At 57.2% G+C, this 26,623-nt stretch overlaps 1 protein-coding gene and 1 pseudogene across 4 annotated transcripts; one reads left to right on the forward strand and one right to left on the reverse strand.

Annotated features, from left to right (window-relative positions):
* Positions 1,608-26,365, forward strand: REXO1 (RNA exonuclease 1 homolog). Of its 4 annotated transcripts, XM_003123002.4 has the most exons (16): positions 1,608-1,886; positions 15,587-17,325; positions 18,194-18,298; positions 19,455-19,653; positions 20,811-20,974; positions 21,276-21,407; positions 21,493-21,616; positions 22,230-22,343; positions 22,449-22,586; positions 22,692-22,805; positions 23,321-23,394; positions 23,626-23,736; positions 24,050-24,165; positions 24,270-24,408; positions 24,572-24,692; positions 24,768-26,365. In XM_003123002.4, exons 1-16 carry the CDS (start codon positions 1,730-1,732, stop codon positions 24,854-24,856), a joined length of 3,636 nt encoding a protein of 1,211 aa, XP_003123050.1. In that variant the 5' UTR covers positions 1,608-1,729; the 3' UTR covers positions 24,857-26,365. The 4 variants fall into 4 exon arrangements, with proteins under 4 accessions (XP_003123050.1, XP_020939874.1, XP_020939873.1 ...); XM_021084215.1 differs by having other exon boundaries at positions 1,625-1,886; positions 22,230-22,586; XM_021084214.1 differs by having other exon boundaries at positions 1,625-1,886; positions 22,449-22,805.
* Positions 8,426-10,015, reverse strand: LOC102158101 (annotated as a pseudogene).

Genomic DNA, 26,623 nt, shown 5'->3' on the forward strand with positions numbered 1-26,623 from the left:
CAGGCCCTGCATGACCTGCCCCTGCCCCCTCTCTGCCGCTGTTACCTTCTCCCTCTCTCCCCTTTACTCACTCAGGTGCAGCCACACAGGCCTCCTTGCAGTTCCTCCAACAAGCCTGGTGCCGCCTTTGCCCTGGGGCCTTTGCACATATTGTGCCCTCTGCCTGGAATGCCTTTACCCTAGATGCCTGCTTGGCTTTCTCCTTGAACTGCTCAAATTCCACTTCCCCATCAGACTCCATGGACCACCCCTTTCCCCAGCTCCCTACTCTCCCTATCACCCATCCTCCAGAAGAGCACTCTCGGCCTTGTACTTAAGTATCTCCTTTACTGATCTCCTGCTGTCTCTCTTCTAGAACGCTACTACTGCCAGGGTGGGGATCTATGCTTTGTTCACTGATGTCTCTAGCACTGGGTCTGGCACTCACATAGTAGGTCCTTGGTAAATATTTGTTGAGTAAATAACCAAGGTCAGTCAGTGAGTACAGAGGAAGCATCTAGTAAGTGCAAGCTCAGGGGTGACCTGACTTCACCTCACTAGCATTGTCAGGGCCAGGCTGAGGGGTCCTCCCTCCTCTTGGCGGTGGAAGAGGCGCTGGCATCGAGAGACCCCTGGGGTGAGGGGTCTCAGGCCCAAATGCCACCGGGGCCAGGTGGCTGAGGTAAGGATAGATGGGCTGGGAGAGGGAGGAGATGACCTGCACAGACTGCACCCCCACCCTGTGCTCACACGGGGATCCTTGGCAATTGCCAGCTGGCGGGCAGGCTGGGAATTGTAGTTTTATGAAGCATCTCCCCCAATTTAAATAAAGGGCAACAAACAAATTTACATCATTTGAAAAACTAGTACTGAAACAAAACTGGTACTCAGATACATATACACACATGTTCACAGAGGCTCAATTCACAACAAACAGGCGGAAACCACCTGAATATCTATTATCTGATGAACAGATAAAATACGGTTTAGGGTCAATATTTGGTGGACAAATGAGTAAATCGGAATAGGGTTCCGCTGGTGGACCTGGGGATGAGATTTCAGACAAGAGTCCAGTGGGAGTCCACCCGGAGCCCAAGTCGAGGGACCTCCGCAAGCCTCTGCTTCAACGAGTGCAAAACGTGAGCACTAATTCGAAGTCAACCCGGGCGGAGTTGAGTTTCAGAGCCTGAGCTGGGTAACTCCGGTGCAGATCTCCAGGTGCAGGTGAGACACGCCCGCAGGACTCGTGTTGACCAGCAGAGGGCGCCTCAGGGAGACGTGCTAATAAAACTAATTAAATGCACCTAAGCCACAGCTGGACTATGAGGGGGGCCTTTTTTTTTTTTTTTGATCAGGCGTGCCGTGGACAGCTCCAGGCGCCGCAGGGGTCTGGGGCTCAAGATGGCGCTGTTGCCGCCACCGAGGGCCAGGCGGCGGCGCCGGCGAGGCTCCCGGAGACAGTAGGCAGGGCGTCTCGCCCCCACCACCCCTACCCCCGCGACTGCCTGTCCTGGGCCATGGGTCCATGACCCTCCTTGGGGCCGCGGGAGCAGGTGTTTCTGATCAGGCGCACTTCGGGCAGCTGCTCCCGAGGTCCCTTGCGGCGGCGTCCCGGGGGCCTCCGGGGACCTCGGAGCAAGATGGCGGCGGCAGCGGGGTCCGTGAGGCGCGGGCGGCGGCGACCGCGGCGCCAGTGAGGGGCCCGTGGGCCCGGGCGGCTCCGGGCCGCGGCCCCGCCGCGGGACGGACCATGCTACGTTCCACCGGCTTTTTCCGGGCCATCGACTGCCCGTATTGGGCTGGGGCGCCCGGGGGGCCCTGCCGGCGGCCCTACTGCCACTTCCGGCACCGCGGGGCCCGGAGCCCGGGCGCACCCGGGGGAGGCGGAGCGGCGTCCCCCGCAGCAGGTAATGCCCGCCCCGGGCTCAGCACTCCGGCGCCCGGGCTTCCTTGGCCCCCAGTTCCCCGCCCAACCTTCTTCTCTCTCGCTCGCGGGCGACGTGTCCCCAAGTCCGGGCCACCTACCCGGGGCCCACGTTGAGCGACCTCTGCAAACCTCTGCTTCAACGAGTGCAAAACGTAAACAACGAAGGGACCCGTTCTCCTAGAGGCGTCGCAAGGGTGGAGCGCGCCGGGCTCGGGAAAGGAGCGCGGCCGACACTGGTTGGCAGGCCCGAGCTCATGCCGGGGGAACCGTTCCCGCCGCCTCCCCGGCCCCGAGTGCTCGTGGCAGCCCTTGTTTACTTCTGCGCTTCTTCGGCCGCCGCGCCGCTGATTGTGGCCTCTCTTGTTTACAGTAGCAGTCTAGAGGATCTTGCTTAGGAACCTGGGCTGTGTGTTGAGCCGTGTGCCAACATATCCACTTGCTTGTGTGTGTGTTGGGGTGGGGGTCAGGCTTCCAAGTGAACGTTTCTAGATTGAGCATTACAGTACCGTGGTGATTATCAATGTCGCGGCAGAGTTCGGTGAGAGCTGCCCGGGGTCACGCTGCTTGTGGGGAGTGTGGGACTTGAGCTGTTAAGAATGGGGGCAAAAAGAGGGGCACCGCGAGGAAAGGCTTGCAGGGATGTCCTTACTCCGGAGGGGAACTCGGGCTCTCACTGGGGCTCCTGTCCTTCAGGACTGGGCTCCCCTTTTCTTTCAGGCTCATATTCTTCATTCGGCATCCTCTCTCTTTCCCCATGAAAGAATCCCCATCTCAGAGCCTTTTAACTTTCAAAGAGGAGCGCCCTTGCTAAGATTAAATAATGGGCTTGTTCTCCCATTTTGCCAGAAAAAAAAAAGGAGGGGGTAGCATTTTCTCAAATTTCCATTGTAAGTTTGTCCTGACTTTTTGCACCTGCCACCCACTGTTCACAGCCAGCCAGATGCAAGCATTGGTTGCCTGGCTCCACATTTGTGCCAGGCCTGGGGCTGTGTGCATTGTGGGCCCTGCTCTCAGGAACTTACCCCTGAGGAGGGAAGCTGGCCTGGCCCACAGGTGCCTTAGTTTCCAGCGGTGCCTTACCCCCAGCTGAGTGTCAACGGCCTCCCGGTGTCCTTTTTCAACTCAAGACAGTGCAGTTTTCAATCCATCTATTGACCGACTTGGCCTGGCCTGGCGAGTGATGCTCCTTACCATTGGGACAGATAGGGAGGGACCATGCCCCCAGCAGCAACTTGTCTGCAGACTCCACATGGCCTTCCAGCCTTCTGAACTCTGGAGCTCTGGTCTCTCTTCTTGGGCGTTCATCCTGTGCTATTCATTTCTTGAATGGCCAGTGACTTTCCCAGAGGCCAGGTTTTGAGAGCCCATTTGGTGATGTTGCCCTGTCTGCTTCCCTTCCCACAGGAGAAAAGGCCACTGCCTACCCCCGATCCCCGTGCATCTGCATTTTGTTTCGCAGGTGAGAATAAGCAGTCCTTTTCCCGTCTCTGGTGGGGGGTGGCCTCTGTTACCTTCTGGTGGAATTCTGCCTTGCCCTAGAGAGGCAGGGTTGGAGCCCAGCTCAGCCTCTTTCTTGCCATGGGGCCTCTCTGACACTCTGTTTCATCTTCTGGTCATGCTCACGGGGTAGCCCTCTGAGTGGGCCAGGGGATAGTGTGCACCTAGACCTCCCCCTCCCTTACAGCTGCCCCCTGCTCCAGATTTTGATAACCCTGTTTCCTGTTGGGTTTGGAGACTCTGCAGCAGTCCAGGCTCTGGCTGGGTCCACTTGTGACCAGATAGACAGCCCAAGCAGAGGTGCTCTGGCAAGTGTGGGCTGGGCAGGGATGCTGAGGTCCTGGGTGTTGGCTGCCTGCCTGCAGGTGGGGTGTGCAGCCCTGTGTGACCCAGCACCAGTGGCCTTGGGTTGATGGCCTCCTGAACCTTCCAGCAGGGTCTGAGGCCCATGCAAGGGCTAGGCAGGCATACCGTTCTTTCTGGCCCTCAGATCCATCCTCCTGTGCTCCAGGACCCCTACCTCCTGCTCTTGGACTAGGGGGAGTGCCCCAGTTATTGCCGCATACCCTCGTGTTCTTCATCCTTGACCTTGACCAGTGGGCGGGATGGTCATCCCCATTTCCCAGATGAGGAAACTGGGTCCCAGAGAGGGACAGCCACATGCCTGTGTACACATGGCTGGTAAGTGGGGGACATGGGGTGGAGTTTTGGCTGTCAGGCCCTTGACCCTCACTACTTCTTGCCAGTTTCTCTTGTCAACATCCGTGGGACCTGGGTCCCATCACGCATTGTGCTCCATCTTCCCCTGAGGCCAAGAGGTAATACTGAGACCTGGGAGAGGCAGTATTGAGGATGGGCCTGGAGGAAGACCTGCTTGTGGGGGAGGCCAGGGTGACCCTAGCTGGGTAGTAGTGACAGCATCATTTTTCGTCCCCCCGCCCCCCCAGTCTCAGATGAGGCCCCCAGCGGCCCCTTGCAGTCTGCAAGCCATGCTTCTACAGAGGAGCTCCACGTGAGGAGAGCCAGCCGGGTAGGGAGGCTGGGGCCAGAGAAACCAGCGCTTCCTGCAGAGGTGGGGTTTTGTGTTGTATTATCTGTGAGCTGACTTGAAGCAGGAGGGCTGCAGCGGCAGTCACCGCAGCCCCTTAGCTGTCCTCCCCTTGGGTAGACTTCCCACAGCCCTGATGACGGCGCCTTCAGGGACTGAACAAGTGCGTTCCTCGATCTGATGTTTTCTTTTCCAGCATGAACTGCAGTGAACACTTCCCCCTTCTTCCAGGGAGAGACTGGTGCTGAGAGCCCCAGCCCAGAGCAATACTGTCTCTTGTCTGGAGGCCTGGCCAGGGTACTTGAGGACCAGAGGGTTTTTACCAGCTGGCTGTCAGTGTGGTCTTTGGTCAGGACAGCCAGGGCCTTTCACCTGAGGTGGGAACTCTGAAGCCAGCCAGAGGAGGAGCAGGAACTCTGGGCATTGGTCACTCCCAGGGCTGTCCTGAGCCCCGTGGGAGGTGGAGCAGCATCTCTGGCCCCCACCCCCTCCTTGTCAGGAGCCTGCCAGTTGTGACAAGCACAGATGTCTCCAGGAGTGGTCCAGTGTCCCCTGGGGGCAGGATCACCCCTGGTGAGAGCCAAGTCTCACCTCCCCACCCTCCCAGGGAGCTGTGTGCCGCCAGGCTCAGGGGGCAGAGCCTCAGCCTCCCAGAGGAGGAGCTTCACTGCCATCCAGTGGGTGGTTCTATTGTTCTTTTGTTCTTGACTTTTCTGTAAAGAGGGAGTGGAGGAGAGGTGCTGTGGGTTTTCAGAGTAGTTCTCTGTAGAGGTCTCTCAACACCAGGAGGAGCACAAACAGGTTTTATTAGCAGTTCAACCCTGCCTAGGAGCAACCCTTGTCTTCGAGGGCTGTGTTCTAGCTGGCAGCAGCCTGGGCTCCTTGTCTCCATTCAGAGCACTTTTTGCTGGACTCCCAGCAGTAGTCATTAGAAACATCAGAGAATACCAAAAAGTCAAAAGAAAAATGTTTATGTGTATGTTGCCCCAAGTCCCGCCTCTGCCAGCTTGCTCTGCTTCCTCCCAGCCTTGGAAACAAAACACTTTGTGTCTTTCTCCTGTAGTGGTGAGCCTGCCCTGTTGATTAAGTTGGATTCTATTGCTGAGGTTTTGCAAACCCCAGTGAGGGTAGAGGCCGTCCAAAGACCTGTGGTCCCCACACCTCAGAGCTCCTCAATAAGCACCTGGCGAGCTTTAAAAACCTGCCTTTTTTCCCAGATCCAGGCTTAGGCCATTTGAGTAAGGATGCATCTGCACCTCAGCTGTTTGGGTATTTCCTAGGAGTCTTTGCTTAGTGTCAGTAAAGCCATGTCTCCCACTGCATGTGATCCTGATCCCCAGGGGCTACAGGGCGATGTAGGGACCTGTGTGGTTGTCACAGCTGGGGAGTGCTCCTGGTGATGAGAGGGTGGGGGCCAGGGATGCTGCTGAGTGTCTTGCAGTGCTCAGATTGGTCCCCTTCCCCTACACACACACACACACACACACACACACACACACACCCCGCCCCCCACCCCTGGGTGTCATTGGTGTTGCGGCTGATCAGTACCCCAGCCCCTGGCCTATTTTGTATTTGGGGAAGAGGCTCGCTGAGGCCGGTAAGGAAGAGAAAAGCCCTAAAAATCTCCACCTTCCTCTGGCTCCTCCAAGTCTGGAGGAGAGGCAGAGCAGCCCAGGTGCTCGGGTTGGGGTTGGCAGGGACAGCAAGCCAGCTGGGAGAGCTCGGGACCGTGCGTGGTGCTCAGGTGTGCGTCACCCCCAGAGCATTGTTCAGAGAAGAAGTGCAAGCACCATGGCTGACTTCCAACCCCTACAGGCAGAGTGGGGCCCCAGATGAAGGCATTTAGGCTTTACTTTCATGGTGCCAAGAGCCTGGCCTGGGAGGCCTGGCCTCAGTTACCTCTTCTGCAAAATGGAGTAACAACGTAGACCCCTGGCAGGCGGCGCACCTCCCCGTCTCGCTCAGCTGTGCTGCAGATTCTTTGTTCCTGCCTTGCCGTCATCTTCCACCCCCACTCTGCCTCAGAATCCTCTTGACAAAATAACTTCTAGTGACAAGAGTGTGGTTTTTAAGCCAAGCGGTGGGTGCCTAGGAGTTTGGTTCATTCAGTCTGTCCGTGTGCTGAAGCCAGACTCCTGTTGGTCTGCCTGAGTCACAAGAAAAACTGGAACACTAAGAAGAAGGGTGGAAGGAGGGTTGCAGGAGCTGGAGGCTGGTCGCTGGTCAGGGCAGGTGCCAGCTGGATCTCCTCAAAGGTGTCTCCTGACCATTTGGCCTCCTTCATGGTGGCAGGTCCTGCAGTGGCCAGTCTGTGGCTTCCTCCGGGTGCCAGCTTTCTCGAAAGGGCCATGGGGAGCGCCCTTCCCAGGCGGGCTACATGAGTTGCAGGCAGGATTGGGAGCCCAGAGCATTTCTGAGGGAAGAGCTCTCCTGTCTGTTGCCTTAGTTGTTGGAGGAGAGCAGGATGGGTGACTAGTGGGCCTGGGTGCTCTGGGGGTTGGGACTTGGCCATCTCGCAAGGCGTGGCCTTAGTGTGGCCATGCACACACACGCAGGTGTCCCGGGGCCTTGGTGCTACCTGTAAAATCAGGCCCTGGCCCTTGGCCCTCCCCGGCTCTTTGGGGTCTTCTGAGATCAGTGCTTATCTGTGAACCAGGCTGTGGGGACTCTGCAAGGGGAGGGGGTGTTGAGCAGCACAGGCGTGGGCCCGTATCCGGAGAGAGCACTTGGCTCCTGAGGTTGTAGGGAGTTGGGCAGCTGTCCCTGAGCAAGCAGTTACTGGGCTGGGCTCTGAAGGGTGAATAGAAATTTGCCCGGTGGCTTGAAGAGGGGAGGGTGGTGGGCAGCAATCCAATATTCTGGGCAGGGAGAGGGAGCAAAAAAAAGGCCTGGGGGGGGCTCTCAGGCTCTGCTTTTAAGGGGCCTAGGAGGTGAAGGAGGGGCTGACTCCCAGCATTGCTCCTCCTGCAGCAGGCCTGGCAGGGGACCATGCCAACTTGTAACTTGTTCTCTAGCCAGTTAACTTTCCTGTGTGGCTGCTGGGTGCCATCTGTCCTGAAGGGACTGTCCCTTTTGGTCAGCACCAAGCTTGTGTCTGCAAGAGTGTACATGCTTAAGGCATTGTGGGGTCTGTGGCTCGTGGTTGATATTTTATTCATTCCACAAACCTTTGCAGATTTTTTCCTTTTTTTTCCGTTTTCTTTTATTACTCAAATGAATTTATCACATCTGTAGTTGTATAATGATCATAACAATCTGATTTCACAGGATTTCCATCCCACAGCCCAGGCACATCCCTGCACCCCCCAAACTGTCTCCTCCAGAGACCATAAGTTTTTCAATATCTATGAGTCGGCATCTGTTCTGCAAAGAAGTTCAGTCTGTCCTTTTTTCAGATTCCACATGTCAGTGAAAGCATTTGATGTTGGTGTCTCATTGTATGGCTGACTTCACTTCGCATGATAGTTTCTAGGTCCATCCATGTTGCAAAAAATGCTGGTATTTCGTTCTTTTTAATGGCTGAGTAATATTCCATTGTGTATATGTACCACATCTTCTGGATCCACTCCTCTGTCGATGGACATTTAGGTTGTTTCCATGTCTTGGCTATTGTAAATAGTGCTGCAATGAACATTGGAGTACATGTGTCTTTGCGAGTCGTGGTTTTCTCTGGATAGATGCCCAGGAGTGGGATTGCTGGATCAAATGGTAGTTCTATGTTTAGTTTTCTGAGGAATCTCTACTGCTTTCCACAGTGGTTGCACCAATTTACAATCCCACCAACAGTGTACTAGGGTTCCTTTTTCTCCACACCCTCTCCAGCACTTATTGTTTGTAGACTTTTGGATGATGGCCATTCTGGCTGGTGTAACCTTTGCAGATTTTTGTGCTGGCAGCATAGTTGAGGCTGGGGTGCAGAAAGGAGCCAGGGGTCAGCATGTTGAGTTGCTGGGTGGCAGGGGATGGGAAGCTTGTGTCTAAGGGGCACCGAAGCCAGATTCACTCAGCACATCCTGGCATTGCTTGTCCTTGTGTGTTCTTGAGGCTAGATCCATCCCTGCCTAGTTAATGGTCACACATCACAGTTGCTTGTCCTCAGAGACCTGAAAGCTCACCAAAGTGGCCTGCAGGAGGGGATAGGGCTGACCCACCTTGATGGCCAGCCCTCTGTCACCTTCCCCAGTACTTGCCTTCAAGGTAGACTGATAAAAGCCAATGCTGCCCACCTGTGACCCTATGGGGAGACTTTTTTTTTTAATGGGAAAGTGCTATCTTTATTTATCCTAATTGAATTTTAAATGTCGTTTTGACACAAAAAGGTATATACATGGCACAGCTACACAACCTTTTTTCAACTGGACAACAAGTGTCAAAACCCTGTGGATGTATAGGGTAAAACAAGATTAGTCAGGAAAAGAGAATTGTTCCTATAACTGGTAATCTGACACAATGTCCTATTGCCATTTTAAAAAAAGGTCCATTTTCAGTTTATTCAAGTTTGTTTTTTATGGTGTTTTATCCCTCTTTATTAAAAAAAATCAGACTTTTGTAATTTGTGTATGCTGATCTTCATCAAAAGGTTCATTTTCTGGATCAGAGACAGTGGTGTCAGAATATCTGTAATGATCAGGTTCATTGTCACTAACATCTGGTGTTACCGAAGTTGAACTGCTAGCCTCTGGATTTGATGGCTCCTCTAACTGTTTTTGTGACGTACAGCTTCACCTTAAAATTTGGAGAAAAGTATTGGTTGGCCTTGTCTTGATTTGCTTTGTCGAGATCATTTTTTGTTAAAGTGAGCACTAGATATTCCTTATCTTTATCTGCACTTTCTATACTGCAAATACTATCACTTTCTTGATCACACAGACTTCCATTTTCTACTTTGAGGTTTCCTCTGGTCCTGGTATGAAGAATGTATTTACCCAAAAGTGAAACATTTTGTCCTTTTTTAGCATCTTGTTCTGTTTGTGGAAGAACTCTACTTTGATGTCACCACACACAGGCAATGGCTGAGGGAGCTCAAAGTACATGAACTTGTCTTCCCGTCGGGTGGGTCCTGAATTGGAGGAATATATCTTCACCTTTAGCTGGCAGACCACAAACTGAGGATTGCAAGTTCCGCCACTGAACATTGGAATAGTTTCAAACATTATCTTGTGAAACAACAGTGCCACTAGTCTGTAATCCAGATGATTCTTTAACAGGTAGCTATAATACTACACATAGCGCCTCTGACTGGGAATAGTTACTCCCTTTTTGTCTCTGGTCCTTACTTCCTCATAGAAATCTGGGGCCTCTTGTGCCTTTAAAAATTTGCCCCAGTGTAACAAATATGGGGGAACTTTCTTAGAGGATGGAGTCAACTCACCTTGGCCCTGAGTCCTTAGAACACCCATGAAGGTGCTGTCTCCCTGGCTGGGCTTATGTCCCTGCCTCGCTTTACTTGACACAGCTGCGCTGCTGGGCCTCCAGACCAGGGGCCCTCAGGAAGCCTGTGCTTTGGAAGAAACACCCATTGGAAACCTGTTTTGGGGATCTGGTCAGGGGATTCTTAAAATTTTCTTTACCATGAATGTCATTTGGACCCATCTTGGACCATCAGTGAGGACAGAGAAGTGGAAAGGAGCAGACCCCCTGGTCCTCCGGGGAGAGTGGCAGGTGGCCTGCAGTTGTGACCAGTGTTGCCCCTGAGTGGCTGGTCCAGATCTGGCTGTGTGGCACCTTGTGCTGCTTCCCCGAGGTGGGGGCTTCAAGCTGAAGGAGCTGGGGGCCTTGTCAGGGCAGAAGGAGACCCTCCCAGGCCCTCAAGTGGGGAGGAGGACTCCAGACCCTGCTTCTCTGGACACAGCCATGCCGCGGCAGTGGGCATGTCTGGGACGGCCCCTGTGTGCACCCAAGCACCCCCTCATGGTAGTCACTGTGGTTCTCTCCCACTGGTGTCTGGGTCGCTCTTCCAATCTGGAATATGTGAATGGCTAAGTGCCTTCACCCCTGGGCTTAAGGCTACTGACCTGATGTTCAAGAGTGGAGTTTGAGGAAGTCCCCCCACCCAGGGGGCTGGCTGATGGTGCCCAGGGGCAGACTTGGCCCCTCTGAGGACCTGGGGGTTACTCCAGCCTCCATTGGGGGGTGACCTTGGGGGGTACTGTCTGCCAGGTCCCACGTCCCAAGAAAGCCCAAAGTGTGTGTGTGTAGATGGAGGGTGCTCAAATCTTGTGATCCCCCATCAGCCTCCCACCCTGCATTCCTGTCATTAGCTGCATCTTTTCTGCCCCTGTGGAAATGACTTCCTTTTTCCACCTTTGGGGCCTCTGTTACCTGGGCAGCTTACTGGGGCCAAGAGGAGTCTAGTTGCTCTGCCCTGTGACTGGTCCTTGTGTCCTGCTCAGGGACCATTGTTAGTCACCTCCCAGCACCCTGCCCGCCCCCTTGGGTTGTGACTGCCTTCTGGGTTGGAGGTATCCCTGCTGAAGTCTGTCAGGGCACAGAGCAGGAGGCAGGACCCCTGTGTAGCTGGGTGCTTATCACTTTGGACCCAGAAGAGGAGGGGTGGGTGATGAGGGTCCTTCTGGCTAGAGAGGACAGAGTGGCTGGGCATTGTGGTCTGAGTGGAGAGAATCTTGGGTTTGGGTCAGACCTCTCAACTGTGAGGATTAGAGAGGATGGCCTTGGAGCCTTCGTGGTGGGGTCATGAGCTCCCATTGGGGTCTTCATGCTGGCTGGTCTGCTTGTTTCCACTTGTCATTAATTCCACGTGTAGCTAGAGCTCATGGGATGGGTGTCTGTGTGGTTTCAGAGGGCAAGGTGTTTTCTGGAATGGAGGGTCGTGGTGGGAGCAGAGCAGCAGAGGTATGGATGGGACCTGGGGTGGAGGTTGCTTCCTGGCCAAGGGACGCTTTGGAGGGATTGGAGGTGGCCACCTGGGACTCGGAAGGACCACTACTCTGTTTTGCCCTTCAACTCCCCGTGGACTCTGTCGGTTCCGTGCCATCTGTTCCCTGAACACTGTGGCCCCGCGTCTGTTCTTCCTGCTGTGGATCTGGGGAAACAGGCCTGGCGCCTGTGCTGGACACTTGCTCAGAAGCTGGTCAGAGAGCCAATCAGCACTGGTCTGGTCACTGGGAGAGCTACTCATGGCCAGAGCCAGGAGGGGGAACCAGCCCTCTCCCTTCTCTGGGGCTCCAGAAGGCTAGGGGTCTGGGGAGAGGCCTCTGAGAGGCTTCCCCACCTGACACCAAGGGGCGTCACTCAAGTGACTGCTGGGCAGGTCTGGGCCTAGGGGTCCCCACTGCCCCAGAAAGTGTAACCCCATCAGCCAGGCCTTCAAAGAGCTTTCTCACCATCCAAGATTGGCTCCCTTTCCGAAAAACAGCCCAATTAATCTTGTTTACCAAAGGCATGCTTCCCTGGTACAAACCCCAGAGGAGGCTCATTTGCTTCTACTCGAATGAATTCCCCAATAATTGGAAGGTATGTTCTAAGGCCCCCCCATGGCCCTTCCCCAGCTCTCGAGGATCACCTGTAGAGTTGCCTGTAAAATATTTTCTTGGGGAGCTTCTCCAGTTCCCACTGGTCCCTTGAGGGACCAAACCCCAGAGGCAGGTTGGGGCAGGGGCTAGGTATCACAAATACCCTCTCCATTGTCTATCTCCTATCCCCAAGCCAGCCTCAGGTAACTGTGGCAGGGGCCTAGGGGCCAGTGCACTCACTCTTGAGCCCCAGGGGGCTGTGGCCAAGCCCCTGGGCAGGTGATGTGGCCTTATAGGACACTGGGAAATAGGCCTTGGGGGAGGGTCTTGACCTAGACCATTTCAGTCCCTCCCAGGGCTGTTTTGCTTTTTGGTGTAGCTGAGTTGGGGAGGCAGCCTCCCCCAAGTCTGAAAGTATCCCACATTAGCAGGGTTCCTGATGTTCAGATCAAGGGGCTGGGGGCTAGGGCTGGGCCTGGCCAGGAGCTATGCCCCCTCCAGAGTCTGAACACTTGCACCTTGGGCGGGCAGGCTGCCTGGAGGCTAATGGGAGTGGAGGGGGCCAATTTCCCTTAAAGTCAGTTGATGCTGTTACAGGCTTCACGTCAGAAAGCAGGGCCACTCTCCACCAGGATGCTGGGGGGTGGGGGGGGCCCTTCTCAGCCTTGCAGCCTGCGCCTCACTTCCTTGCTTGGGGACTGGGCCCTAGGGCACCCCCTTCCTCTTCTTACTTCCCAAGCACAGACTTGGTGGTAGGGGAATGCTTTAAAAATCCAAAATGCATGGAATGTTCATCTTGGCTGAGCGGAAACAAATCTGACTAGTAATCTATGAGGACGCAGTTTCCATCCCTGGCCTCGATCAGTGGGTTAAGGATCTGGCATTGCGGTCAGTTGTGATGTAAGTCTCAGATGCGGCTCGGATCTGGCATTGCTGTGGTGGAAGCCGACAGTTACAGCTCCAACTAGACCCCTAGCCTGGGGACCTTCATGTGCCGAGGGTGTGGCCATAAAAACATACACACCAAAAAAACCCAAAAAACAACCAAGTGCAGAGGTCTCAACTCTGCCCTTGATGGCGAAGGTTAGGGGCACTCCTGGTTATTTGTGCATGGCTTTTGCCCTTTGCCAACAGAGCGGGTGAAGGGTGAGAAAGGACCCCATCCATTAGATCCTCACCCTGCTGTGCCCACCGCCCCTGGGGGGCACTTCCACCACCTGGGGGAGCCAGGTGGGACGAGAGCCTTCTTAGCTTCAGGAGGGAGGTTGGAGAGTGAGGTGGGTGGGCTGGAGGCCCCCAGAGACCTGCAGGATTCAAGTAACCCCTCACTGAGCCAGGACTTAGACAGGGAGGGGAGACCTTGGCTACTCACTTCACCTGGGCAGGTGGTGGGCCAGGAGTGGGTCTGCCATTAGTGCCTTTGGACCCATTGTGGGTTGAGGTGGGCTGGGAGAGGGGCCTTGGATCTTGCTGTTGAGGTTTAGAAGCCTTCCTTTTGGACAGCTCCTTCACCCTTGCTTAGGGCCGAGGGCCCAGTAGCCACATGTCCTGACCTGGCCTCCACAACGCCCTTCACCCTGGCATCTGCAGCTGGAAGGTGAGGGCATGGAGGACCGCTCCCTGGCAGCCCTGTCCCTCTGCCCCCTTTGGCCTTTGCTGCTTGTTTTTCTTGTGTGTTTTTGCCTTTTCTAGGGCCACTCCTGCGGCATATGGAGGTTCCCAGGCTAGGGGTCCGATGGGAGCTATAGCTGCCAACCTATGCCAGAGCCACAGCAACGCGGGATCTGAGCCGCGTCTGCAACCTACACCACAGCTCACGGCAACGCCGGATCCTTAACCCACTGAGCAAGGTCAGGGATGGAACCCGCAACCTAGTCGGATTCGTTAACCACTGTGCCACGGCAGGAACTCCTACTGCTTGGTTTTATCTCCCCATGTATAACCCTCAGCCCCGGCTCATCCCCAGCTTGTTCTTAGTGGTCTAAAGCACAGATACATGTGTACATGCGTCGTTTCTCCTAAGTATCAGTTGAAAAATAAGTTCCAAGTTAAAAGACAGACCATAGGCCTGCAGTGGAGCCTGTCCTACCTTGAGCCCCCAGGCAACCTTGGCCTGGCTGATGGCCCCTACATCACCCATCTTCCAAGTACCTCCTCATTCAGTGATGTGGGAGTTTCCTGGGGCTTCTGCAGCAAGACACCACTCACTGAGTGCTTTTAAATAGCACAGAGCTTTCTCTGGCACTTCTGGAGGTCAGAGGTCCAAGATGGATCTCCCCGGACTCCAGTCCAAGTATGGGCACTACTGATTCCTTATGGAGGCTCCTGGGAGAATTGGCCATCAATCTGACAACCACAGGTCATCAGATCGATTCATTTTTTTTCTTTAGAGGTTTTACAGAATTATGTCCTGTGAATGTCTTTTTTTTTTTTTTTTTTTTTTTTTTTTTTTTTTTTGGTCTTTTTGCCATTTCTTGGGCCGCTCCCGCAGCATATAGAGGTTCCCAGGCTAGGGGTAGAATCGGAGCTGTAGCTGCTGGCCTATACCACAGTCACAGCAACGCAGGATCTGAGCTTTGTCTGCAACCTACACCACAGCTCACAGCAACGCCGGATCCTCACCCCACTGAGCAAGGCCAGGGATCAGACCCACAACCTCGTGGTTCCTAGTCGGATTCGTTAACTACTGCACCACGACAGGAACTCCCCTGTGAATGTCTTGATGAACTATCTTTAGATTTTGGAATGTTTGAATACAGTATATTATTCCTTTCTTGGAACACTGGGCTTTATTTGTTCGCATTTTACTGAGAATTTCTGCACTTCTGTTCATAAGTGAGTTTTCTGTAAGTTTCGTGCCAGCATGGGTGGAAATACACTCTAGAGCTGGGCAAATAACAGGAGCTGCCCACCCACTGCCCCCATTCAGATGGACACAAGTGTGCCCACTTTTCCATCCACCCCACTTTTTGTTTCCCCAACGTTACATGTTGTTTGAACATCTTTTACGCCCTTGGCATTGCACTGCTGATGTTCTGCCTCAGTTCCCCTCTGTATACCTGGTGCTCCTCAGCAGTAGACACTTTGGGGCTGTTTTCTCCATCTTGCTCTGCTAGTGGGCTTTTCTGCAGGCAGGAAAGCAAGTGGGGACAGAGCCCACAGGCACTGTTACCAGGCAGGGCTGCGTGCATCCAGCCACTGTTCTGGGTGGGTTGGGGCCAGCCCAGCCTTCTGTTCCCTCTCCACTCCACACCCTCTGCTTGGGAAGCTCTCTGGTCCGGTGTCTCTGCACCCTGTGCTCTCCGCCCTGGCTGGGTGTCTGGCCTCCCCCAGCTGCAGGAAGCCCAGCTCCCCAGACCTCACCACCCCATCCCAGTTGGTAAAGCACCCAGCTCCTGTGGCCTTCTCTGGGGCCAGGGTTCTGTGCCCCTCACCCTACCTGGCAGCCTCCCAGGGGCAGTGCCTGCATGGATGGGCCCCCTCTTAACCTTGAGTTGCCACTAGTACCTCAGTGGTTCTCATTCCCTGGTAGTTTCTGGAAAGCTAGTTCTCTGTTATTCCCTGCTGGCCCTGGGAAGAACCAAGACGTGGCTGGTTGCTGGCTCCCATGGCCGCTGCTGTAGCAGGCCTACTCACTGCTGTTTTCTCCCTCTCCCATTCCAGGGCTTGGTTATGACCCATACAACCCCGAGCTGCCCAAGCCCTCCTCACAGAGGGAGAATGGGGCCCTGGGCCGAGGGGATGAGCCCCACTCAGACATCCTGGAGCTGGAGCTGGTCAACCAAGCCATTGAGGCTGTGCGCTCTGAGGTGGAGCTCGAACAGAGGCGGTACCAGGAGCTCCTGGAGACGGCCCGGGAGCACAGCTCAGTGGAGGCCCCTGCCCTAGCACCCTGCGGCACTGCTGCCTGCCCCGCTGCTGGCCTGGATGGGGACACCTTCCCACTGTCCTTCGATTACAACCCCAGCGGCCATGGCCTGTTAAGCCCTGATGGCGGCTACCAGCCCACCCCGCTGGCTGCCCCTGCTGACTCTGGCAGCAAGTACTCGCTGGCCTCTCTGGACCGGGGTCAGGGTCATGGTGGAGGGGGTGTCAGTGCCTTGGAGTATGTTCCCAAGGCTGTGAGCCAGCCCCGGCGGTATGGCCGCCCCATCCCTAGTGGCAAGTACGTGGTGGACAACTCTAAGCCGTCTACAGACCTGGAATACGACCCACTGTCCAACTTTTCTGCCCGCTTGCTAAGCAGGGCCAGCGCCAAGGATGACAGGGCCCCCAAGCGGCCCAGGGGCTCCCGCAGCAGTGAGCCCTACACACCTGCACCCAAGAAGCCCTGTGACCCCTTTGGCAGCTGTGATGCCAGGTTCTCAGACTCAGACGATGACGCTGCTGCAGCTCCTGGGGATAGGCCCACCACTGCCAGCCCCCCAAGAGCCCGAGCAGGCCCTGAGAGCAAGGCCCCAGGGAGGCCAGGCTCCAGGGAGGGCCCAGAGCCTGAGGAGGTCAGCCTCCGGGAGACTAAGGAGATGGCCGTGCAGTACGATGTGGGGGATCTTGGGCAGCCGCCCACGGGCCCAGGCCGGTCACCCCCTGCCAAGCCCAGCTCCCCAGCCAGGCCTTCACAGGAGCACAGCAGCCCCAAGGAAGGGAAGCCCAAGAAGAAGAAAAGTAGGGTGCTGCCAGCCACTGGCCATAAGGACAGTGTCCGGAAGTCAGACAAGAATAGGGATGCAGAACGTGGGAGGCCGGCCGAGAAGCCCTGTGGAGACAAGAGGGGTCCGCAGGCCAGCAGCCCCCGGCACAGGGCGGAACGGCCCCATGGGACCAAGAAAAAGCCATCTTCAGCCACTGCGGTGATCAGCTCAGGGAAAGGCCGGCCCAATGGCTCGGGACCACGGCAGAGCCCCACAAGGGTGGGCGCCCACCCTCCGCCAGACAGGACGGGTGGGAAGACCCCATCAGGGAAGCTGATAGAGCGGAAGGCCCGCTCACTGGATGAGGGCGCCCCCCGGGACGCCCCCAAGCTGCAGAGGCGGGCTCTGAGCCATGCCGACCTCTTTGGGGATGAGAGTGAGGACGAGGACCCCGGGTCCCAGGCACCGGGACTCCGGCCACCTGCCCTTCCCAGCCTCAGCTCCGACTCTGACTCCGACTCTGACACGGACTCTAGCCTGAGTCTCTCTGCAGCTCAGGGGCCGCCCAAACGCCTCAAGGCCTCCCCGCCCCCCTCAGCTGGCCAGTCCTCCCCCTCATCCTCCTCCTCCTCGGGGGCGGGCTCTGATGTGGACTACGCTGCCCTGGAGAAGGAGGTCGACTTTGACTCTGACCCCATGGAAGAGTGCCTGCGAATTTTCAACGAGTCCACCGCTGTCAAGACAGAGGACAAGGGCCGGCTGGCTCGGCAGGTGAGGGCAGGCCGGGCCCAGGCTGGGGTGGGCTGGGCTCCTTCCCAACTTCCCTAGGACTGGAGTCTCCGCGATGACTTGCTCAGGGTCTCAGCCTCAGTGTCAGCCTCCTAGCTTGTTCAGAATTCAGGACCCCTCACTGGCTTCCTGCTGCCTCCTGCGCCCCATCCAGGAAGAGGACGCTGGCTACAGCTTGGCTGGCAGGGTCCTGCAACAGGCTTGTGAAAGCCTTCCGGCCAAGGGGTACTGGGCACCACCTTCCATCCTGGCCTGCTCTGCTGCCCTCTGCCACCTCCCTGAAGCCTCTCTCCTCTCCTGGCCCCTACTTTCCCCTCTGTCTTTCCCTGTCTTTTTCCTACTCAGTCGCCCTCCCCTCCCATCCCCAGCCCTACCACCCTCAGCCTTTCTGGTGCCCTGCTCCAGTGTCCTCACCTCAGCCACCAGAGGGAGCTTGCTCTAAACAAAGTAGGCCTTGCCAGTCCAAGCATAGAACCTACAGCTTCTGAGGGATCTCACAGTGGGACCCTGGTCCTAGCCCTTTGCTTTCCCATTCCACTCCCAGATTCTGATCCTGTGCTGGTTGGAACAGAGGGAGCAGGAGGCAGGCCCTGAGAGTGGGTTGGGCCATGTCTGCAGAACTTGCCTCCGCAGGCCTGAGAGGTGGGCTCTGGGGCACCGAGTCTGTTTCCTCACCTGTGGAGCAGGGCCTGGTACACCTCCTGAGGTCAAGGAGGGAGAGGCGGCAGCTACTCCCCCAAGCAAGTCACTGTCTTCCCACCGCTCCCTGTCCCAGTCTCACATCCCCCACCTGCCCAAGGCCAGGGCAGCAGTGGGGGGTGCCTCACTGAGGGACGGGTGTATGTTCCAGCCTCCCAAGGACGAGAAGGCTGAGGATAAGGGGCACTCAGGGCTGGCCACTCTGTTCCCGGGGCAGAAAAGGAGGATTTCGCACCTCTCCAAGCAAAGCAAGGGGGTAAGTGTCCACTTCTGGGTCCTGGGGGGAGGCTGGCAGCAGGGACAAGATCTCCCTCTGCAGAAACAAGGACCTCGTGTGCCCTTGCCGATGGCTGCTTCTGGCAACCTGTGTCCTACAGAGATGTGCCTGAGACCCCCCTCTAGTCATTGAGTTGTGCTTAGTGCCGGTGGGGAGCGGGGCACAGAGCAGAGACAGGAAGGGGAGAGTAGCCCTCCAGCAGGGTCACACTGCCCTGTCCCAGTCCCAGCTCCAAGGTACTGTGTGATCTTGGACAAGTGGAACAACATCTCTGAGCCCAGGTTTCCTCCACTGTGGTCTGAAGAAGACAGGAACAGTTTCAGTCACCAGAGGGAGTGGGGGTGGCATGAGCAGGGAAGGCTGGCATAGAAGACAGGGCTCTAGCCTGGGAACTGCAGGTAATCTAATCATCCCAGAGCTGCCGGTGATCTAATCATCTCTTTCCCCAGATGAGATTGGATCAAGCAAGATTGGATCAAGCAAGATCTAATCTGGGGGCAGGGGGCTCCACCCACCCTGTGCCTATATATCAGGGCTGCCAGGGGACACATGCTGTGTGTGTGTAAGTGGTGTAACCTCTCTGAACCTAGCTTTCCTCCCTTGTGGTCCAGAGACAAAAATTGTTGTCAGTCACTGTGGGGGTGGTCTGAGCCCTGAGCTAGCATAGAGAAGGCTAGGGCAAAAGACAGGGCTCCAGTCTAAGAACTAGATTGGATCTAATTACCGGACCCCTGTGGAGGGATTCCAGAGGTACAGTCCAGAGAAGATTGGATCAAGCAAGATCTAATCTAGGGGCTGGGGGCTCCACCAACCCTGTCCCTATATAAAGGGCCCAGGGCATGGTCTGGACACTCAGCAACCAGGAGAGCAGGGCTTGGAAGGACTCTAGGATAGTGAAAACATCATGGTGAATTTGAGAGCTGAAGCTCCCAGCTGGTTCCCACCAGAGTATCTGAAAGCTCAGGAGGAAGCCAGGCAGTTCCTTCCAGGACACCTGCAAGCTTGGGAGGCCTGCCCCATCCCAGCCCTGGAGCCCCTGCCACTCAGCCCTCAGTGCTACCCTAATCCTGCTGCCCTGGACAGCCCACTCTGGGTACCTCTGACATGCGTTCTGGAACTGGGAATTATCACCCAGGCAGAGCCCATGAGGCGAGGCCCAGTGCCTCCTGCCCGGCCTCCTACTGCTCAGGAGGTGTGCTACCGACGGGCCCAGCAGGCACAGAGGGAGTCAGTCAGCTTCCTCCAGGCTGTCCAGCAGCCATCCTCAGTCCACATCTCGGCCCCTGGAGAGAAGAAGAGGATCGCCCACGTCCCCAACCCCCTCCTGGCTGCAGGTAAGCCCCAGGGCCCTGGTCTTAGGAGTGTTTCTCACCCAGTAGGAGCTCAAGGCCAGTCTCCTTTTTATGCCAGTGGTAGAAGCCTTGAGCAGGGCCCATCTGGGTCTCAGTGTGCTTATCTGTGAAATGGGGATAGAAGTCTCCCCAGCTGTCAGAAGGAGACTAAGTCAGGCCTAGTGTCATGTCTGGGGCTCTGGGCCTATCTGTTAGGGGTGGAGGCTGGGTGAGGTGTGTCTGCCCCTTTCCCCCCTCTGTCGCCTGACCTGGGGTTCTCCCTGTGATCCTTGCTCTGCCCCACCTGCCTGGTTCCTAGGAGGCTCCCACCAGCTGTGCCTTGAATCTGGCATAATGCTGAGGGGTGTCCCTGGAGGCCCTCACCCTTGACTGAATCAAGCAACCCTGGGGGACTCACCTGATGTCTGGTGCCTCGTGCCGTAAAAGACCCTGAAAGCTCTCCTTCCATCACTGAAAAGCAAACATCCTTAGCGATGAGGCCAGGTGGCAGCTTCCCTCCCCCGTGGCCTGCCAGGCTGACCCTGGAATGGGACAGGCCCTGACCCTGCCACCCCTGCCCTTCCTCAGGGCGAAAACACCACCCACCCCTTCCCTGGCTGCACTGCCTGCTGCCACCCTGCCTGGAGCCCTTAGAAATAGCCCTGCTGGTGACCACTCTCCACCCTGGGGGTAGGAGACTGTGTGGTTTGTGACCTCATCAAAGGGAGAGGCAGAATACAGAGGCAGCTGTGCGGCGGCCGGTGGTCACAATGAGTGGGCTTGGGGTGTCCTGTACCCTCTGGTCCTCAGCCTGGGAGCCAGGGCCTTTCCTCCCTCACACTTCAATGCTTCAGAGTCGGGGGCCGGAACATGTGGCAGAGGCTCCCCTTGCCCCGTGCCACTCGCTGGACCACCCTGGCGGCAACCTTGCCTGAGCCGGCCTCCAAAGTCCCATTTTTGCCTCCCTGCCTCGATGGACTTGCCTGAAAGCAGATAGAACCTAATGTCATTCCACAGCCCACGGGCCAGACCCCGGCCCTTCCCGCTGTGCTCCGAGATGCACGTCCTGCTGACGCTGAACGGCCGCGGCCGCCTGGTGCTCTGCAGCTCAGTGATGGGCGTGCTCTCCTCCTGTCCTCATGTCCCTTGTCCCCCTCCAGCCCCCACAGGTGCCAAGAGGACCCTCTCGGCCAGCACCAGCCAGACTCCCAATGGCCCTGAGCTGGGCAGCCAGCCCCTGAAGACGCGCACACTGTCCGGCATGGCATCCAAGACCACCACCACTGTCACCCCCAAGCGCGTGGCACACAGCCCATCCTTACAGGTAATCACGCCCATCCACTCAGGCTTTCCTCTCCTGTCTGCCCACTCCCTCTGTCCTTTTCTCTTAGTAGATTTCTCTCAGAGTGGTTCCATTTACAAACACTGAGCAGGGTCACAGAGTTGCCACACACCCCCCCGCCCTCAGTTTCCTCTCTTGTCAACACTGGCTGGTCCTCTGTTGGTGCCTCTAAGCTGGTAGGGTCTGTCTGGTGTGTAGTTCACCCGTGAGCTCTGAGAAGTACCTCGTGCCTCGTGCATGCAGGCAGGAGTATCCCAACTTCTGCTGATTTCTGTTCCTCCAGAGTTTAAAGAAGCCCATTATCCCAAAAGAGTTTGGTGGCAAAGTCCCTACTGTCATTCGTCAGCGGTATCTCAACCTATTTATTGAGGAGTGCCTCAAATTTTGCTCTTCTAACCAGGAAGCCATAGAGAAGGTGCGTGACCTGCGGTGTGGGGGTGCAGCTGCTGGATGGGGGTGGGGCCGGGTCAGGCAGGGCTGAGCTGCGTGTGTGCCCACAGGCGCTCAATGAGGAGAAGGTGGCCTACGACCGCAGTCCCAGCAAGAACATCTACCTGAATGTTGCTGTGAACACCCTCAAGAAGCTGCGGGGCCTGGTCCCCCGCACCGGGCCTGGTCTCAACAGTAAGTCACATGCGTAAGACCCGGGCCAGCCTTCAGCACAGGTCCCCCTCCCCACACTCTGGGTCTCCCTTGCTGCTGGAGCCTCTTTGCAGCTCTAAGCTCCAGGAGCTCGCCAGACAAAAGCTCTGGGTGCCAGCTCCCCAGCTGCCAGGCTTCTGCGGAGGATGGCACTGGCCCCACACCCTCAGAACAGCTTCCTATTGCTATTAACCGCCCTCCGTGAGCTGAGGGGCCACCGCTAATGGGGGGCTTCTTCACAGTGAGTGTCTGGGCCGCCTCTCTGTGCTGAGTGCGGGAGGGCATCTCCTGACCCCTCTTGAAGGATGCATTAGCGCCTGCCCGTCTCTCTCCTCAGCTCTTCTGCTCTGCCTCCCCCCACCCCCGGGCTCCAAACAGCCCGAGAAGGCCATTAGATCTCCTATGAAGTTCTTCCCTTCCTGCAAGGGGGAGATCCGGGGGAGTAGAGGGCCTTCCAGGCAGCCTGCTAGTCCCCAAAGAATCAGGGTTGGGGGGGTCACACAAGGTCAAGCTGACCCCTTCTGGAGGAGGGTGGGGAGCCCTTGGGGGGGACCAGGTGTCAGAACCTAGTTTACCTTCCTATCCCCCCTTCCAGAAACCAGCAGCCGCAGAGTTGTGTCTCATGAAGTGGTGCTGGGGGGCAAGTTGGCTGCCAAGACCAGCTTTTCGCTCAGCAGACCCAGTAGCCCCCGTGTGGAAGATCTGAAGGGTGAGCCTGGCTCCTCCAGCGCAGCCCCTGGTGGCTCGCCCAGCCTCTGGATCCAGCCTCCCATTGGCCTCAGTCTAGGGCTGACCCCTCTCCTGCTGTCTCCAGGGGCCGCCCTGTACAGCCGCCTCAAGGAGTACCTGCTCACCGAGGACCAGCTCAAGGAGAACGGCTACCCCTTCCCACACCCCGAGCGCCCGGGAGGCGCTGTCATCTTCACGGCAGAGGAGAAGAAGCCCAAGGACTGTGAGTCCCTCCCACACCCCACCCTCCTGGGGGCCAGGCAGAGCCTTCTGGAGGGAGTGGGCTGTCCTGACACGTTGTCCCCTCTTTCCCTGTCCCTGCCCGCAGCCTCCTGCAGGGTCTGCTGCCGCTGTGGCACTGAGTACCTTGTGTCCTCCTCTGGGCGCTGTGTGCGCGACGAGGAGTGTTACTACCACTGGGGACGGCTCCGCCGGAACCGAGGTGAGATCCCAGGCCCCCGGCTGAGCTGTGGCTGGCTGCCTGCTCTGACCGCTTGTAACTTTCTTTCCCTTTGTTGTTCTTTATGGAAAAAGTGATACAAAGGCCTTCCTGTCTGGCTCACAGGCAGATAAAAGAAAGGCTTCCTCCGCTGGCCTGTCCTCGCCTGTTCCCATGGAGACACGGGGGTGGTTTTGCCCTGGCGGGAATGAAGGGTTTGTCCTGTCCTGAGGCTGCTTGTTTCATTTGGTTGTCGACCCGATGTGCCCAGAGTCCCTCTCATGGGAGCACACGGGGCTCCTTGAGCTGCCCTCTGGCTGCCTGCACACCCACCTGGGCAGGCGGCCCCCCCGGGGGCACACCAGGTATATGCCCTCTCTCGCAGGGTGGGGCTTGCACAGGCCATACTGGCTCCTTGCTACTGCTCGGGCCTGGCGCCCTGACCAGGCAGACCAACTCTCCGGGAGGCATGAGGCTGGCGTCAAGGTGAGCCTCTGCTGACCATGTCTCCTTTTCAGTGGCTGGTGGCTGGGAGACTCAGTACATGTGCTGCTCGGCTGCCATCGGCTCCACCGGCTGTCAGGTTGCCAAGGTACGTGTCTGGGCCACTTCCCCACCCCCGACCCCGATCCTGGGAAGCCCATCCCTGATCATGGCCGAAGCCCTGACCCCCAGCTCCCTTTTCCATCCCTGATTTATCTGCGTGGTCTGGGGGCCTGGGGAAGAGGAGAACAGTCCATGAAAGCTGCCCGGCCCTGTCCCGTGAGCCCAGCCTTGCCCTCCCGAACCTGCCGCCCTGACCTTCCTTCACCTTCACCCTTAGCAACACGTGCAGGATGGCCGGAAGGAAAGCCTTGAAGGGTTTGTGAAGACTTTTGAGAAAGAACTGTCAGGAGATGCGCACCCAGGAATCTATGCCCTTGACTGTGAAATGGTGAGTCGGCCCTGCTGACCCTGGACTTCCTAAGTCCTCAGGAGCCCTGTCAAGCGTGGGGGCCTTGCTATCCAGTGGGGCTGTCCTGGTCCCTCTGCCCAGAGCCTGGAGCCAGCGAGGGTGTTGGGATAGAGGGGAACAGCCGCTGGGTCCACCCCCTGCTCAGCATACACAAACCCCTCTGAAAGCAAGGTCTGAGCCTCTGCCTTCGGGGTTCAGGGACCCAGGGGGGCTTGTTCGTGATCATTGTTGTGTGGGGCCAGGGAGGACTGCCAGGATGCTCTGTCTGAGGCATGTGCTCTGGCCCCTGCAGTCCTACACCACGTACGGCCTGGAGCTGACGCGGGTCACGGTGGTGGACACAGACCTACAAGTTGTGTACGACACCTTCGTCAGGCCGGACAACGAGATCGTCGACTATAACACCAGGTGCGCCCTCTGCCAGGGCCCAGCCCACCTGCCTGCAGCCTGGCGCCCAGGGTGGGGTCCCCATGCCCTCCCCAGCTCCCTAAGGCCTCTATCCTCCACCCTAGGTTTTCAGGGGTGACTGAGGCTGACCTCGCAGACACAAGCATCTCACTCCGGGATGTCCAGGCCGTGCTGCTCAGCATGTTCAGTTCGGACACCATCCTCATTGGCCACAGCCTGGAGAGTGATCTCCTGGCCTTGAAGGTACCCCCTGGCCCACCACATCCTTGGCTCCCCAGGGGTCCTCAGAAGGCAGGCGGGGCGCCCAGGGAGGGGGCCTGGGGTCTAGGACTGGGCATCTTTCCACCCCAGCCCTCCCGGGGCCCTGGACCCTGGGATCCCTGACTGGCTGCCCACCCACCCATAGGTTATCCACAGCACCGTGGTGGACACGTCCGTGTTATTCCCGCATCGCCTGGGCCTCCCGTACAAGCGCTCCCTGCGGAATCTCATGGCCGACTACCTCAGACAGATCATCCAGGACAATGGTGAGCACCTGGGCTGTGGGGGCAGTGTGGTGGGTCCCATGGGCTCCCACCCTGACGCCTCTGTCTGCCCCACAGTGGATGGGCACAGCTCCAGTGAGGATGCCAGTGCCTGCATGCACCTGGTGATCTGGAAGATCCGAGAAGACGCCAAGACCAAGCGGTGACCGCCGCCTGCCCGCCCACCTCTCCCGCAGCCCCGGCCCGTCCTCTACCCCAGGCCTCTTCCAAAACAGTGCAATAAATCTCGAGAGCTAACCCTGTCCACATCGCCAAGACACGGAAAACCGAGAATGGGAGGAGCCGGCGGCAGAGAGCCCAACGCTGAGACTGACCCCACCCGGAGTCCCGAGCCCCTGCCTTACCCCTCTCGCCCGTCCCTGCCTCCCTGCCCCAGACCTCTGTCCTCTGGAGACTGCTGCTGACTTGACGGGCGAGGCCGGGACCACCCCACCCGGCACCCCAGCCGGGCCCTGCTGGTACCTTGGGCGGAGGCGAGACCACTACTCCTGCCCCTTCTCGTGGGTGGTGGGGGTGGGGAGGGGGGCGGAAGGCGGCTGGGCAGGCTTGTCGAAGGTTTGTTTGTGACAGGGGTTGTCTTTTTATTTTGTATTGTTATTTTTATTATTCTTAATTTAAATCTGATGACTTGCACAGTTGTCTTCCCCCACCCAGAGGAGCAAGACCCTGGTGCTGCCTTCCCTCCTGGGGGGTGGGGATAGGGCTGGGAGGGGCCAGATGTCACCCCAGCAGCTGCCAGGCCTTGGGGTTTCCGCTCGGTCTGGGCCTGGACAGGTGTGCACTGGCCTCCCCTAGCCCACCTGGACCCCAAAATTTCTGGGAAACAAGCCAGCCCCTCCGTGAGCCCCCAGGACCTCGCCTTCCGGATGCCCCAGGGCCCATTGGCCTCTGGACACTTGTCTTCCCGCCAGAGCCCCGCCCTCATCCGGGGGCTGTCTGTAAAGGCCTGCAGCCCCCCAGTTCCCAGACCCCCTTCCCCAGCCCCCCAGGCAGGGACGGAATAAATGTTTGTATGGATTTTAGAGCTCATGGCGTCTTGAGGTGTTCTTGGTGCCAGGTGTGGCTCTACACGTGCAGTGGAGGTCACATCACCCCTGATGGTGGGGATCAGGAGTGGGACCTACTCCTTCATGACAGCCAGCCCAGTACCCAAGTAGCCCCTGTCCCAGGGCTAGTGTCCTAGAGCAGACCCAGGGCTGTGTTCTCTGGCTCCCTCAAGGTGCTAACAATGGAGCCAGCAGCCAGGTCCTGTGGATGGAGTTGCCACCCGTGAGGTGGGGGCTGCTGCCAAGGGCTGAAGGGTGGGAGACTCAGACAGCTGCTGTACGTTGCACATCTGAGAAGCTAACTTGGGAAGGGAAGGGTGGCCACTTGTGTGAAGCAAAAAGTGAAGCCAGAAGAGCCTAATGGACTGGAAGATGCTGGGGCGCCCCAGGCCCCAAGGCAGGAACACAAAGGTGCTGGAAGGAGGCTGCCTGGAGGAGGCCTCCTGCCACTCCACTGCTTCAGCAGAAGTCATTTGGGTTTCTGCTAAAGGCCAAGAGGACAGGTTCCTGGCTGAGGACACGGCAGTGCCTCACAGGCCAGGGTTGCATAGGAGGACCACTGGGGGTCCTGGGGGTGTCAACTGAAAAGTAAATAAAGCCTTGACCTAAGAAGTTGTGAGTTGTTTTATTCTAGGAACTCGCTGAGGACTGTGGCTGGAGAGATAGCCCCTCAACTCAGAGGAACTGTTCCATAGAGGCTAAGGGAGGAGCTTAGATATATAGATGTTTTTGCTGGGGAAAAAAAAACCAAAAACCATGTAGTCAAAACATGGAAAGATTACTGCTAATCACGAGAAAACAGGCATCTCCAGTTAATGGTGGTCGTGCTTTTCTCTGCCTGGGAAGATGGGCTCATCGAAATTATTA

Source organism: Sus scrofa, chromosome 2 (genome assembly GCF_000003025.6).
Source record: "Sus scrofa isolate TJ Tabasco breed Duroc chromosome 2, Sscrofa11.1, whole genome shotgun sequence".
In the NCBI taxonomy this organism is placed as follows: Eukaryota; Metazoa; Chordata; class Mammalia; order Artiodactyla; family Suidae; genus Sus; species Sus scrofa.